Genomic DNA, 15,020 nt, shown 5'->3' on the forward strand with positions numbered 1-15,020 from the left:
GGACAGGTGACCCCTGGAATGATGCTGCTGAGTGGACGCCTGCTGACGCAGGAGCCACCGCAGAGGCAGTTCTGAGCAGCTTGGCATGTGTTTATGTTTATATGTGGACAGTGAGTCCAGCTGTCTGTGGACAGATTATGTCACCACGATCACAAGGTCCAGTCATGAAAGGTGTCAACAGCCACCCACCGCTGCACCACCGTAATCATTCCCACAATAAAAGTGCTCTAGTAATGTTTCACTCAAGATTGTGTTTCTGGGACTTCCACTGTCATTCACGGAGATTCAACATTACAAATGTTACTCCCCCTTCCCCCCCATTAAAATATCGACGGACCAAATTAAGAATGTGAGGCTCGACGTGTTATTGCGTCTTTTCCTTAAGACACAGATTTGAGCCCGTCGTCCATCCTGCAGCCTGGCAGTTCTACCGAGCCTCCACCTTCAAAGCTTTGCAGAGCTGCCCTGCAGCAGCCACATCCAGCACCAGGAGCCCCCAGACCGACCTACATTTGTCCTGCAGCACATTAATATCCTCTGTAGTTACTCGTTTAGTTATTTAGTAATGCCTTTTTTCCCCCCTGGCGAAGAGGAGGAGGCTGGAGGTTCAGGCTCTGTGCTGCTGGGTTTATTATTCAGTTGATTCGTGGAATTTTAACATTTTTTTTTACCCGTTTCCCCTCAAGATGTCACCTGATGACGCACAACTCCTCGCTGACGCTTCGTTTCAGGAGCTGAGTGTCACGTTTTAAACACAGTGACCAAACATTTTTAAAGGCTTTTGAAAAGGTTGGTTTTTTTTTTAATTTGGTACCAGTGGGAAGGGGTACGTTACTCCAGACAGACACCGAAACACTGAAATCTAGCATGAAATAATCTGTTCACTTTAAATCAAACCATGAAACAGAGAACATTCAGGTTATGGGCTCAGGAGGACCCTTGAGTCTGTGTTTCAGATAAAGACCAGCGGAGTGAGGCCGATAAGACTGGAGTGTTGGTATCTCAAGACTGAAACCATGTGGCCTTTTACAAAAATCAATACTTCTGGAGGCTCCATTTCTCCTCATTTATGACCATTTGACTGCTTAATTTCTGACTTAAAGTGGAAAATATCTGCGGTCAGGAGGATCCATGATTAAATCTGTGGGAAGATAAAGTAGGTCATCTGTGAGACGGGTGAGTAGGAGAGAGGAAATGTTCCGTCCAAAACAACGGACCCAATATATAACATGCTCCAACTGGAAATGAGAGCATTAACTGCTGTAAAAAAATTAAATATAGATCAGGATTTACATGCACATGATTTATTGATTATAAACGGAGGGCCACAGGCAGCTAACACATGTCACGACCTTTATTTTGTTTAAAAATCTCGATCAACTGGGTCTCCTTCAATGCCACTGCTAACCCTACTGAGGCTGTAGGGCAGCAGAGCTGCGATGTTAAAGGAGGCTAATTACTCCCAGTATCTCCCACACTCCAGGGAGGCGAGGTCATCCAGAGGACAGGCATGTGAAACATTCCTGCAGCCTGCTGCTGGACCTCCCTCCCTCCCAGCTCAGGCCTCCCCTGTCCTCCTTTCTGCTCCTCCATCCATCCTGCTTCTGTGCTCGCCCTCCTCATTCCTCCATCCTGTTTAGTATCACTCACATTTTCTTCTTGCTTTTCATCTCGATCACTCCTCCCTGCACTTCACATTTGTTTTCAATCAGTGGTAGAAGTGAAACGACGCAGCAGTCCATCAGCGATTTTCTTTTTTCCAGTGGCAGGGGAGACCGTCCTCTCGTGAAAAACGACCGGATAAATCGTAAATGCAAGCAGCAGCAGACATCAAAGCTCCGGACTTTGGTGCAGGAGACTCAGGAGGGACCTCTGAAGTGAGAAGGACGTATGTCAAACTCCTCTCAGCCTCAGCTTCTCCCACTGCTCATAAAACTTCAGCAGGGTGACTAGAAATCCCTGTCCGAGCGCTACAACATGGAAAACTCCTGGACCCTGGAATTCTCAAGCTTGTGTCCCGATCACAAGTGCATGCAACAATGTGCGGTGAGAGTAAAACCTGATCAGCTTTGTATTTTTACCTGAAGGAGCAGATGAAATGCTGCTCTGGGAGGCAGGACAGGATTCCTGCATCCATCAGGCAGCGCTAGAAAACACACACACACACATGTTATGGAACACAATGTGAAGACCACAGCACGGTGCCATTTTGATATAAATCTTCAGGCTTCATCTCCAGGACTCTCATCAAACGTGTGAAGTCGGGAAAAGATCTGAACCTGTGGAGTTCAGAATTAGACGACCCAGTAACATCAAAAACTCACAGCTTCGACGGTGAAACATCACCAAGTTGTGACCAAATTAGAGATCTGGATCTCCTCCTTAGGGGGATCTGGTCAAACCATCTATTCTACAGCCCCCCTGCTGACTATGGTGAACACTGGCTTGTGGTTTTTGGGGAATCCTGCAGGTAGACTCCACTAAAAGCTTCCTCCCTGGAGTCGATACAGACCTTGACACTCAAACGGCACAGGGACACATGACGCTGTGGTGACGGGGGCCAGTCGGTGAGACGGCACTCATCTCATGTGGGACCGCTCAGCTGACACACGCAAGACACACTGACCGACCGCACGGCCCTCCAGGCATAGCTGGCAGAAATGTCGAGCCGTTGATTCATTTGATCAAAATCCCTTCACATATCAAACAGGCATTTCTGTATCATCAGCGACACGAACGCAGCAGGAGGGCTGGAAGCCTTTAAAACTTCATATTATCAGAGAGAGTTGTTGTTGTTGTTGTTGTTGTTGTTGTTGCTGTTGTTGTGTAAACTGCTCCAAATATCCAGATGAGATCATCACATGCATTGGAACAGCAGACAACTGTGGTTCCATGCTATTAAAGGAGTCAATTAAGGTCCTTCGCGAAGAACAAAGTCACTATTGTAAATACTGTTGATACAATTTCTGGAGAACCTGAGTTCTTCCCATGTACACACACACACACACACACACACACACACACACACACACGCACGCGCGCAAAATATCTCAACGTTGCTGAGAAACTAATACTTCATTAATAAGTCCTGCCTGAGCTCCCCAAACTTCCACAGAAATACACCGTAGATAAGCAGAGTAAGGGAATGAGCTGAATTCCTTCTGCACCAACTTCCTGTATGAGTGAGTGTCCTCAGCTTTATGTTCAAATATGGCGCCGCACCAAATGGCCAGTTGAAACAGAATGGCCGACAAACAAAACACACTTCCTTTTGCCTTTTTTTTTTTTTTCTTTACAGCCGTTGTAAACCTCCACTTGCAGCCTGGCACCATTGAGGCGTTATTTATTAGTGCAATATATCTCTTATTTGCACTGTCACACTCACAGCAACGGGATGAAAGGACTCAACAGGTTTGAAATGGCTCCATGTGACCTTTTTCAAGGTGCATTCAACCTTTAAACAATTACGTCTGGCCAATTAAGTTGCTGAGAAACAAGCTTTCCGGCTGATGGGTGAGTGGTGGCCATGAACTTTTTATCTGGAACCTTCCGAAGACACACATTTGGGACCTGGTGGGGGCATGAAGGTCTTGTAGAGAAGAGGAGCGTGGCACTCAAGCAACCTCAGACGTTTTGAGTGAACTTTACGTGTCAATACATGGCCCACATGCTCAAGCTGTTCACGTCAACTTTCTAAAGGACTTAAATGACAGAGATCACAAGTCATCTCCATCACGTCATCATTTTGACCCCTCAGGTATGCATCTGCTCCAGTTACCTAGTTGTTATGACCCAACCCGTGTAATTTGGGGCATGATTAGTAATGGTGCCCCCTGGTGGCAGCAACAAGTTGCACTTTGATGAGTCCTTTGCTCTCCTCCTCCTCCTCTTCCTCCTCCTCCTGGGTTGGACAGTAAATCTCAGATTTGGTCAGAACCATCTTAAGAACTTGGTGGTGAGTTTCTTGCAGGACTGTGAGTGCTTGTTAGATAGTGTTACTGTGGTGAGTCGGACAATTTTGCCCAACAGTGAAAAAAAACACAACAAACACACACACACATAAATTATCTCTTATTTTCATATGAAAATGGGGAATTTGGCAAAGGTCACCTTGTTGTGTCAGCGTGGATTGTCCTGTGGATCTGAGGCCAGAGACCCTGTGAGGAGTCGGTCTCGGCTCGATTTCCTGCTAATTGCATATTTTCACTTGAATACATTTGACCTCACCCAAACAAGAGCTGACTCAGACTGGTGATCTGATCCATTTATTGCTTTAGTGCAGAGAGACAAAGGATCGTGACAATAATCTCCTAAAATCTAAATCTAAAATACCGAACATTACAAGCCCTGCACTACAACAGGGGGTTTATAAGCGAATACAGAAGAACAGGCTGACGGCTGGAGGGAAGGGAAAATATCTGCAGCCCAAATTCTATGTTGCAATTTCATACGAGCTGACGCACAAAATAAATCACATTTGATTTGAAAATACAGATTTAAAGAATAAGTATTGAGTGCAGTATTTATAGAAGACAGTATGTACTTGTGCTTTCTTCTGAATTATATCAAGAAAAAGAAACATTTGGGCTCAGTGTACACCCAAGAGACTTTCAGCAGACCGAGGCAGAATCCTCCATCGCACTTTGACGCCAATCCATCCCTGACGTTCCAGAGCAGCACCAACCTGAGGAGGAGCAGACAAAGCAGGCATTTCTCCTTTATTCTTCACAGTGGTTGAAACAGGATCATCTTATTTGTAGATCCTTGATCCAGAGACACAAGAGGAGGTGGAATCCTACCTGTTGTGGGATCTGGTGAGCTGTGGCAGGATCCGTCATGTCTGCTTCAGTCTGAAACTTCACCTTTACGATGGTCTGCAATTTCAAAACTGAGCAGAGGATGCAATTATGAAGGAAAGATTTTTATTATATTTATCAGCTAATAAGGTTTGCAAATGCATTTATGGACAAGTCAAATATAAATGTGGTAAATGATGACCAAAGGAATGTCAGTGCAACAGCGAGCACTCACCTTCGTAGCAGATGGACGGGATCTCGCTGTCACAGTTTCTATCATCCCATTCACCCGACTGGTTCTCGGCCACGCAGTGCTCATTTTTACCGTTATTGTTGGGGCTGAGGTGCATAAAGTTTCTGAAGGAGCTGTTGGACCTGTCCGACCAAACCCACGGCTCTCGGTACAGGGCGAGCCAAGACTGACCCGGGGGTGAGATTATGTGATACAACCTGGAGTTTTCCTCCCAGTTCTCGATCAACGGTAGGTCGATGTAGTGTTCTCTGCAGTATGCTTGGGCTTCTTTCCATGGTTTCCTCGCTGAGATGAACACAAAGTTCTTCTGGTTTTGGTCCATGCCTGCAACAGAGATGAATGATTGACGTTTATTAAAAATGTTTACTGTCCATTCATTTCTGATGTCCTCACCGTTTGAAATGTTCTGCCAAGGACTGAAGAACTTGTTAAGAAAAAACAACCCTTGAAAATTCACTCTTTGATTGGAAAACATGATTGCATTTATAGGGCGGCACAATGGAGCAGCGGTCAGCACCGTCGCCTCACAGCAAGAAGGTTCAGACAACAGACTCAGAGATGCTTCCTTCCTAGAGCAGCAGGTCAACAACCACAAAACAAAACGGCCTGCCTCACTACATTTATACATTGATCATCGTTAATTAACAGACAAAAATGTGCAATAATTGCCGTTTTCATTTCAAGTTCAATCACTGTTTTATGTCTTTCATGTGCAATTTCAAACAACACACCACTGTTTTTCACTTTTGATATTTCGCTGCAATTGGGTAAATTATTCATATTTATGTATAATTTTTCATCTTAATTATTTCCATTTGCCTTTTTCATGCAAAGAACCTTTTATTTATTTTTACATGTATTTGTTTATTTATATATATTCAATAACTAACTGTTTTATCAGCTAAAACTCCAAGTAACAGGTAAATCCTTGATTGATTGTCTGCTATTCCATCTCTAGTTTGGATTCATTCTGATAACAGCAACTTGAGAGCACCAGAAAAAGTCCCGAGACGACCTGTGGAAAACAAATTAATCTGGTCTTCTTACCAGTGTAGCAAGCAAATGTCCACGATGAGTCACACGACACATCAAACCAGAGTCCTTGCAGAATGATCACCACACAGGATTCTTGGGAACCAGAGTTATCTGGTTCCGTGCTCCACCAAGCTCTAAATCCACTCGTGCTCCCTGGACCGGATGCCCATTTCCAGGAGTTGGTGTCCTTGATCAGACCTGTCTTCCAGGCATTTGGGTCGTCACTGAGTCCAATCCATGCCCAGTCAATGCCTGAAGGGAGTCTGGCCAGCGTGTTCCACTCCTCTAGGCTATCAAAGGTGGCCAGGTCAGTGTGCTTCTCTCTGCAGTAATGCTGCGCCTCGGTCCATTTCATTGGCGTGAGAATGTGGAAGTACTTCCGAAAGGGGTAGTGAGAGCAGGAGGTGAAGCTACATCCTGGTGGTTGATGATAGAGAGAATAAGCAGTATTTTGTTTCTGTATGACAGGTAAATTATAAGGACAATGACATCCTTTTTAAGGGACAGTACAGTATTGTTTGATTTGAAACCTTCTGGAATCTGCAAGATGATGTACGATCCCAAATATGAGGTCAAAATGGTTCTGGTCAATAAAACAACGTATAAACGTGAAAAGGATGTGGAGAGTCTGGTGCACCGAGTGGCGAGGGTCTGGAACCAAACTTAGTAGGGGACAGACGAATTCCCATAAAAGGCGATGCTGGTCCCAGTGTCCATCCAGTGTGATGGTACCTGAGTCTCTGAGTGATGCTCGCATGATTAAAACAAAACACACAATTCAGCCATGAAATTATGTGACTTATGCTCCATTACTGACCTGACAAGAGGAGAACCAGAGTCTTGAAGCAATCCATTTATAATTTTACTGCAAACAAGAAGGAATCAGTTTGGCGATACGAATCATAACTCCACTGCAAAGACGCACGTTCACGTTAGTCCAGAGGTGTGAAGTATAAACGCGTACGCACCAGTTTACCATCCAGGTGTCCAGGGCTGCTGTACCTCACCGTGTGAGTTCTATGCAGGAAATCCTTCCTCAGCACAGAACTCTGCACATCTTGAATTAATATTGACGGCAGTAGCTGGCGATATTTTCATATGCAAATCTCATCATCAGAAGTGGCTCACTGCATTTCCTTTTGCCACGCGCAAAGGGTAGTTTATTTCGGAATGTGTCATATAACTTGCAAACGGGAACATTCCCACAGCTGCAGCACATATTCACACAGATTCACCAGAATATAAACCAGAATGTAAACCTTAATCGGAATGTGGCGCTCAGGTAAAGGTAGTGGCTCTAGACGTGGCGCCCAAACAGGGCAAATCAGTTCGCAGGCTGGTATCAGGGGGCAGGTGGGGTTTGTACCCACAGACACCGGACCAAGCAGCAGCAGATGGATGTTCCAATGCGGTTTAGGTTGGGTACTGAACACATCGTGTCATGACATTAACTGAGAATGTTCTCCTAGAGCGAATCAAGGGTTCTCCATTCCGACCACAGATGAAACTTGCTGCATTGACCTACACCTCTGAAGACAACAGCTAACGGGTACATAATTCTCTTTGTCTAGTTTTTCTTGGTTTGTTTTCCTTTTGTTATCATTTTTTGTAGTTTTCTCAGCTTGTCCTTCCAATGTATTTGATAACTGAAAGCCTGAATCCGCTGCTTTTCACAGCCTCCGGTGTTGGGTTGCGGTTGACTGCAGGGATTTACTGCCATTCATCCCCAGAAACAGTCGTGCGTCACTACATTCCAGCTCATCCTGAAAGGTGTTGGAAGGCGTCGCTGAGGTCAGAGCTCTCGGACGGCCACCTGGACCAAAGCAGGGAAAACATTTCTTTCCACATGAAAGGGTACTGCGCTGTATCCATGCATACACTGTTATCTTAAATGTGCCGTAGCATCCAGCATGTACACAGCATTTGCAGTATTTTGCTGCAGACTAAACAAAGGAGATGCAAAAGCAGATTCTCTGATGTTGATTTCTTATTGAAATCAGTAAAATTACATGTAAATGGAGGACTGCAGCCTCTGCAGGATTTGCCTTTAAATTTTCCCAAAGATCGTTTTTGAGTGATTCATTTGTGTGTGTGTGTGTGTGTGTGTGTGTGTGTGTGTGTGTGTGTGTGTGTGTGTGTCGAAACTGGGCCATGTTTCATGGAAAGAGAGCAGGAGAGCAGGACAGAGACAAAGACAGATGGAGGAAGACAGATACACAGAAGGAAAGAGAGGGACAGAGATAAAGAGGTAGAGAAAGGAGGAGAGACAGATGGACAGACGGGGACGTGAGCAGGTGGTGCTACGGGTGGCAGCTTAAGCCTCCTCAGGTCTGCAGCCTCCTCCAGCAGCACCAGGGATCTGAAGCACAAAGGCTCTGGATAAGAAGATGAGTTAGTCATGAGTTGAGTTATGAGTTAGAGGAGAGAGAAGCCCAGTGCACCATGGGAGATCTCCCAGCAGCCTAAGCCTATAGCAGCATATTTAAGGGCCAGCCTAAGCAGCCCTAACAATAAGCCTGATCAAAAAGGAAGGTCTTAAGTCTGCTCTTAAACATAGAGAGGGGGTCTGAGTCCTGGACTGAAACTGGGAGACAGTTCCACAGGAGGGGAGCCTCATAGCTGAAGGCTCTGGCTTCCATTCTACTTTTGGAAACTCTAGGAACCACAAGTAACCCTGCATCCTGGGAGCAAAGGGTTCTAGCTGGGTAACAGGGGACTAGGAGCTCTGTCAGGTATGAAGGAGCCTGACTGTTGAGGACTTTGTATGTTATAGAAGAAGAATTTTAAATTCTATTCTGAATTTGACAGAGAGCCCATTCAGAGAGGCCAGTACAGGACAGACATGGTCTCTTCTACCAGTTCTAGTGAACATGTGGGCAGCAGCGTTTTGGACCAGCTGGAGAGTCTTTAGGGACTTATTGGTGCAGCCTGATAGGAATTGCAGTAATCCAGCCTGGAAGTGAAAAAAAGCATGGACTAGTTTTTCTGCAACGCTGGTTAGCTTAGCTACAATGTGGCACGGTAACATACCATATGTTGCTAAACTTATTTAAGGTTTAAAAAAATCCCTAGTGTCGAAGAACACATTTCTACTTCAGAATAGATCCACTGAATCTAGGAATCCAATTGTACATATACTCTAAAAAAAAACAAAAAAAGCCTCTGAACCAGCAGATTGGCAGAAGTTTGATGAGGATGCAGAGGCTGCAGACTATGATGACCATCATAGTGAGTATGGCTCCAGAGAGATTTGGTGTGGAGGATGAGAGGGTAGTGAAGAATCCTTGCAGCCAGGAACCAGAGGGCGGCCAAATCCAGAAAAGAGATCAGAAAAGAGCTGCAAACCCTGAAGAAACAACGCAAGGAAGCCAGTGAAGAAGAGAGCGCAGCACTGGCAGGGCTCCGTCTCAAGCTCAGGAGGAGGCTCCTAACCCTGCGCAGAGCCGAAAATCACATGAGACGGAAGAAGGGGAGGGCTAGGAAGCGGGCTGCTTTCATCAACAGTTCCTTTGGCTTCACGAGGGAAGTCCTTTGGCAGAAGCACAGTGGATGGCTGGCCTGTACAAAGGAGGAAGTTGACCAACAGCTCTGCAACACCGACAGTGAGCCTCTCCAAGACCAAGCGCTAGGGCAGTGCAAGGCTGTGATTATACCACCAGATCCCACTGAGGCCTTCAATCTGAGGGAGTCACTCCTCAAGGAAATTCAGGAGGTGGTGCGGAAAGCAAGGTTTAGGTCAGCACCAGGACCAAGCGGAACACCCTACAAAGTCTACAAGCACTGCCCCAAGCTTCTGCACCGGCTTTGGAAGATCTTGAAGGTCATCTGGAGGAGGGGAAGAGCAGCGCAGCAGTGCAGATTTGCTCATTTCCTGTAAGAGGAAGTCTCCAAGATCATCAGCCAGTTCCGTATCCTCTCGCAACTCAGTGTTGAAGGGTGATCTAGTGGTGCCATGGCAAGATCTGGACAAACGCCCTGCAAACTGGTCCATGAAACTCTGGAGAAGCACCATGTTCCAGCCCCGGTAAGAGACCTCATCCAGGACCATGACAGCAATTTCTGCCTCAGTCTCTGCAGGATCGGGGACATCAGAGTGGCACAGACTGGAGGTGGGAATCACAACAGGCTGCATCATCTCCGTGAACCTGTTTGCTCTGGCGATGAACATTTTGGTGAAATCTGCTGAATCACAGTGCAGAGGGCTGAGGTCCAAGTCGGGGGGGGGGAGGCTGAACCCTGATCAACCTCGGCTGAGCGAAGGTGTCTTACTTTCGAAAGACCTGAGTCACCCAATGACCTTAGATAACGTCACTGACGATGTGCCCTAGCTTTGCGTCAGAAGATGTATCTGTAGAACTAATTTTTATCCACTTTTCCAGGCCTGGAAAGATCTTTGTTAAAATTCCACAACATTTGCTGTTTTCTCATGACCGTATAAACCCAACACAAATAACCCAACCTGGTTAGTATAGTGAAATTTAATGACGACTTGATGTAGTTGATAAAAGGGGTAATAGCATATCAAGATCTTTTAATGACCTTGTAGATGTCAAACAGCACACCCTTGTGGTGAAACTATGAACTATTAATTTAGTTCATGAAGAGGTACTTTGATTACAATGAGAACCATAAGACACAGGATATTCATCTCTTGTATTTATTTGTACTGTATCATTCATGTTTCTATGTTCATGAGATGTCACGGGTTAGCGGGGGAAACAGAACCCAAATGCAGACGGTAGCCAATGGGAGCGCAAGAAAAAGTATTTATTTTCAAAAAGGCAAAGTAAAAAACAGGGAGTTCAAAGTCCAAAGGAAGGGAAAAAGTATCAACAAGAAGGGTCAACAGGTCTTAGGGACGGTACCAGCAACAAGAAACCAACAAGAGACAATGGGAAACACAAAGCTTAAATACACAAGGAAACGAGACACAGGTGATGCACTCATACACAGGTGAGACACATGAGGTAATCACAAAAGGGAGCACACAGGAAGACAGGATGGTAACAACAAAATAAAACAGGAAATAAAGACAGACCATGATGTATATATTAGATCCAACCTGTGGTTGGGTTTACGACGTTGTGTCACACTGTTGGTGATTCATGTTATACTTGTTTTTTTGCTCTAGAAGTTGTGCACATGTGGCGTTGTTGCTGAAACATGGTCAGAAATCTTCAGGCAGTGAACGGACAATTGACATACACACGTAAAAACAAGGCGGCACAGTGGTGCAGTGGTCAGCACTGTCGCCTCACAGCAAGAAGGTTCCGGTTTCAGGAACCCGGCTCAGGCACGGGGTCTTTCTGTGTGGAGTCTGCATGTTCTTCCTATGCCTGCGTGGGTTCTCTCTGGGACTCCGGCTTCCTCCCACAGTCCAAAAACATGCAATTGGGGACGAGGCTGATTGATACTCTAAATTGACCGTGGTGAGAGCCAATGGCTGTCTGTCTCTATGTGTTGCCCTGCGATGGAGGGCTTGGTAATTTTTAGTTAGGAATTGCTCTCCTCCTCCTCCTCCTCCTCCTCCTCCTCCTCCTCCTGGGTTGGACAGTAAGTCTCAAATTTGGTCAGAACCATCTTAAGAACTTGGTGATGAGTTTCTTGCAGGACTGTGAGTGCTTGTTAGATAGTGTTACCGTGGTGAGTCGGACAATTTTGCACAACAGCGAAAAAAACCACAACAAACACACACAAACACACATTGATTCATTTTCATATGAAAATGAGGAATTCGGCAAAGGTCACCCTGTTGTGTTGGTTACAGCATTTAATTGTCCGGTGGAGCCGATAAAGCCAGAGACCCAGTGAGGGTCGGGCGCCCAAACAGGGCAAATCAGTTCGCAGGCTGGTATCAGGGGGCAGGTGGGGTTTGTACCCACAGACACCGGACCAAGCAGCAGCAGATGGATGTTCCAATGCGGTTTAGGTTGGGTACTGAACACATCGTGTCATGACATTAACTGAGAATGTTCTCCTAGAGCGAATCAAGGGTTTCTCCATTCCGACCTGTTTTTACATCCATCAATCTATTTTCTTCCGTTTATTCCGATTAAGGTTCATGGGGGGGGGGGGGGTAAGCAGAAGAAAATTGATGGATGGACATAAAAACATCCATCCATCAATTTTCTTTTGCTTATCCTGTTGAGGGTTGCGGGGGGGGGGGGGGGCTAATTCAATTTAAAAAAGCACTACACACAAAAAAGGAACTGATGCTTTCTGAGGCAAGGGGGTGAGATTCAAGTAGTGGGTTAGTTAATTTGTTTTTGTTAGCACGATTATGCAAAATGTCATCAGACTTAGTGCAGGGGTGTGTCATGGTCCAACCCATGTAATTTGGGGCAGATTAGTAATTTTTAGTTCGGAATTGCTCTCCTCCTCCTCCTCCTCTTCCTCCTCCTCCTCCTCCTCCTCCTCCTCCTCCTGGGTTGGACAGTAAATCTCAAATTTGGTCAGAACCATCTTAAGAACTTGGTGATGAGTTTCTTGCAGGACTGTGAGTGCTTGTTAGATAGTGTTACAGTGGTGAGTCAGACAATTTTGCACAACAGCAAAAAAAAAAAAAAACACAACAAACACACACTGGTTTATTTTCATATGAAAATGAGGAATTTGGCAAAGGTCACCCTGTTGTGTTGGTTACAGCATTTAATTGTCCGGTGGAGCCGATAAAGCCAGAGACCCAGTGAGGAGTCGGTCTTTGCCTGGTTACAAATCTCTTCTGTGGTTTATTTCTTGTTTGATCATGACCCAAAGTAGATCTGCCCCAAGCAGCTGGGGGAATTCTTCAAGTGTGAGCCAGGCAGATTTATAGCCCAGTATAATTGCAAATAATGAAAGAAATTAAAATGATTTACTTACTAGTTACTGCAGATTTCAACATGAATATATTTGACCTCACCCAAACAAGTATCACAAGTATTGAATGCAGTATTTATGAAGGACAGTATGTACTTGTGTTTTCTCTTGAATTATATTGAGAAAAAGAAACATTTGGGCAGTAAAAACATTAAACACCCAAGAGACTTTCAGCAGACCGAGGCAGAATCCTCCATCGCACTTTGACGCCAATCCATCCCTGACGTTCCAGAGTAGCACCAACCTGAGGAGGAGCAGACAAAGCAGACATTTCTCCTTTATTCTTCACAGTGGTTGAAATTGGATCATCTTATTTGTAGATCCTTCATCCAGAGACACAAGAGGAGGTGGAATCCTACCTGTTGTGGGATCTGGTGAGCTGTGGCAGGATCCGTCATGTCTGCTTCAGTCTGAAACTTCACCTTTACCATGGTCTGCAATTTCAAGACTGAGCAGAGGATGCAATTATAAAGGAAAGTGTTTGGTTTTTTTCCATCAGCAGTGGACATTTGCAAATGCATTTATGGACAAGTCAAATATAAATGTGGTAAATGATGACCAAAGGAATGTCAGTGCAACAGCGAGCACTCACCTTCGTAGCAGATGGACGGGATCTCGCTGTCACAGTTTCTATCATCCCATTCACCCGACTGGTTCTCGGCCACGCAGTGCTCATTTTTACCGTTATTGTTGGGGCTGAGGTGCATAAAGTTTCTGAAGGAGCTGTTGGACCTGTCCGACCAAACCCACGGCTCTCGGTACAGGGCGAGCCAAGACCGACCCAAGGGTTTTTTTATGTGACGCAACCTGGAGTTTTCCTCCCAGTTCTCGATCAACGGTAGGTCGATGTAGTGTTCTCTGCAGTATGCTTGGGCTTCTTTCCATGTTTTCCACATTGAGAAGTATGCAAAGTTCTTCTGGTTTTGGTCCATGCCTGCAACAGAGAGGAATGATTGAAGTTTGTTAAAAATGTTGCCTGTCCATTCATTTCTGATGTCATCTCCTTTTCAATGGCTCAGAGGTAGAGTGGTCATAGAGTGGCAACCGAAGGGTTGCTGGTTCAATCCTCACTTCCCCCTGTGACCGTGTCAAAGTTTCCTTGAGCAAGATTCGGAACCCTTAATCGCTCGTGATGAGTAGGTTGGTGCCTTGCATGGCAGCCTTCACCATCAGGGTGTGAGCGTGTGTGTGAATGGGTGAACGAGATGACACTGTACAGCGCCTTGAGCGCTGCTAACGTAGACAGGCACTATGTTACACCAAGAACTGAACACTTTGTCAAGAAAAAAGAAACCTTTTAAAGTTCACTCTATGATTTGAAGACATGATTGAATTTATATGTCAGAAAACATATCAGCTAAACATCAAACATGACAGATAAACCCATGATTGATTGTCTGCTATTCCATCTCTAGTTTGGATTCATTCTGATAACAGCAACTTGAGAGCAAAAGGTCCCTAGAGGACCTGTGGAAAACAAATTAATCTGGTCTTCTTACCACTGTAGCAAGCAAACGTCCACAACGAGTCACACTGCATGTCGTACCATAGTCCATTCTGACCCATCAGCCCACAGGATTCTTTGGCACCAACATTATCTGGTTGCATGCTGGCCCAAGGTCTAAATTCACTCGTGCTCCCTGGACCGGATGCCCATTTCCAGGAGTTGGTGTCCTTGATCAGACCTGTCTTCCAGGCATTTGGGTCGTCACTGAGTCCAATCCATGCCCAGTCAATGCCTGAAGGGAGTCTGGCCAGTGTGTTCCACTCCTCTAGGCTATCAAAGGTGGCCAGGTCAGTGTGCTTCTCTCTGCAGTAATGCTGCGCCTCGGTCCATTTCATTGGCGTGAGAATGTGGAAGTACTTCCGAAAGGGGTAGTGAGAGGAGGAGGTGAAGCTACATCCTGGTGGTTGATGATAGAGGGAATAAGCAGTATTTTGTTTCTGTATGACAGGTAAATTATAAGGACAGTGACATCCTTTTTAAGGGACAGTACAGTATTGTTTGATTTGAAACCTTCTGGAATCTGCAAGATGATGTACGATCCCAAATATGAGGTCAAAATGGTTCTGGTCAA

At 45.4% G+C, this 15,020-nt stretch overlaps 2 protein-coding genes across 2 annotated transcripts; both read right to left on the reverse strand.

Moving 5' to 3' along the window:
- Positions 1 to 4,521: 4,521 nt before the first annotated feature.
- LOC147252879 (C-type mannose receptor 2-like) lies at positions 4,522 to 6,992 on the reverse strand. Its single transcript, XM_086217073.1, has 5 exons — positions 6,902 to 6,992; positions 6,097 to 6,501; positions 5,032 to 5,373; positions 4,800 to 4,888; positions 4,522 to 4,684 (listed from the first exon to the last, which is right to left on the reverse strand). Exons 1-5 carry the CDS (start codon positions 6,936 to 6,938, stop codon positions 4,589 to 4,591), a joined length of 969 nt encoding a protein of 322 aa, XP_086073199.1. The 5' UTR covers positions 6,939 to 6,992; the 3' UTR covers positions 4,522 to 4,588.
- A 5,741-nt stretch (positions 6,993 to 12,733) lies between these two features.
- Positions 12,734 to 14,933, reverse strand: LOC147252880 (macrophage mannose receptor 1-like). Its single transcript, XM_086217773.1, has 4 exons — positions 14,442 to 14,933; positions 13,535 to 13,876; positions 13,302 to 13,390; positions 12,734 to 13,186 (listed from the first exon to the last, which is right to left on the reverse strand). Exons 1-4 carry the CDS (start codon positions 14,782 to 14,784, stop codon positions 13,094 to 13,096), a joined length of 867 nt encoding a protein of 288 aa, XP_086073899.1. The 5' UTR covers positions 14,785 to 14,933; the 3' UTR covers positions 12,734 to 13,093.
- Positions 14,934 to 15,020: the final 87 nt, after the last annotated feature.

The sequence above is a fragment of the Aulostomus chinensis genome, chromosome 11, assembly GCF_037954235.1.
Source record: "Aulostomus chinensis isolate RoL2024-O1b breed Wild chromosome 11, RoL_Achi_v1.0, whole genome shotgun sequence".
Classification (NCBI taxonomy): domain Eukaryota; kingdom Metazoa; phylum Chordata; class Actinopteri; order Syngnathiformes; family Aulostomidae; genus Aulostomus; species Aulostomus chinensis.

What these genes read in the sequence shown, in the direction of transcription:
- LOC147252880 (XM_086217773.1), bottom strand. Translation starts at nt 14,784, where the DNA reads ATGAAATGGACCGAGGCGCAGCATTACTGCAGAGAGAAGCACACTGAC. An exon ending in GACGTTTGCTTGCTACAGTG is followed by an intron (nt 13,877 to 14,441) that starts GTAAGAAGACCA and finishes TCTCTGTTGCAG; the next exon opens with GCATGGACCAAAACCAGAAG. An exon ending in CTCACCAGATCCCACAACAG is followed by an intron (nt 13,187 to 13,301) that starts GTAGGATTCCAC and finishes GCTCCTCCTCAG; the next exon opens with GTTGGTGCTACTCTGGAACG.
- LOC147252879 (XM_086217073.1), bottom strand. Translation starts at nt 6,938, where the DNA reads ATGGATTGCTTCAAGACTCTGGTTCTCCTCTTGTCAG. An exon ending in TCTGGTTCTCCTCTTGTCAG is followed by an intron (nt 6,502 to 6,901) that starts GTCAGTAATGGA and finishes ATCAACCACCAG; the next exon opens with GATGTAGCTTCACCTCCTGC. An exon ending in GACATTTGCTTGCTACACTG is followed by an intron (nt 5,374 to 6,096) that starts GTAAGAAGACCA and finishes TCTCTGTTGCAG; the next exon opens with GCATGGACCAAAACCAGAAG.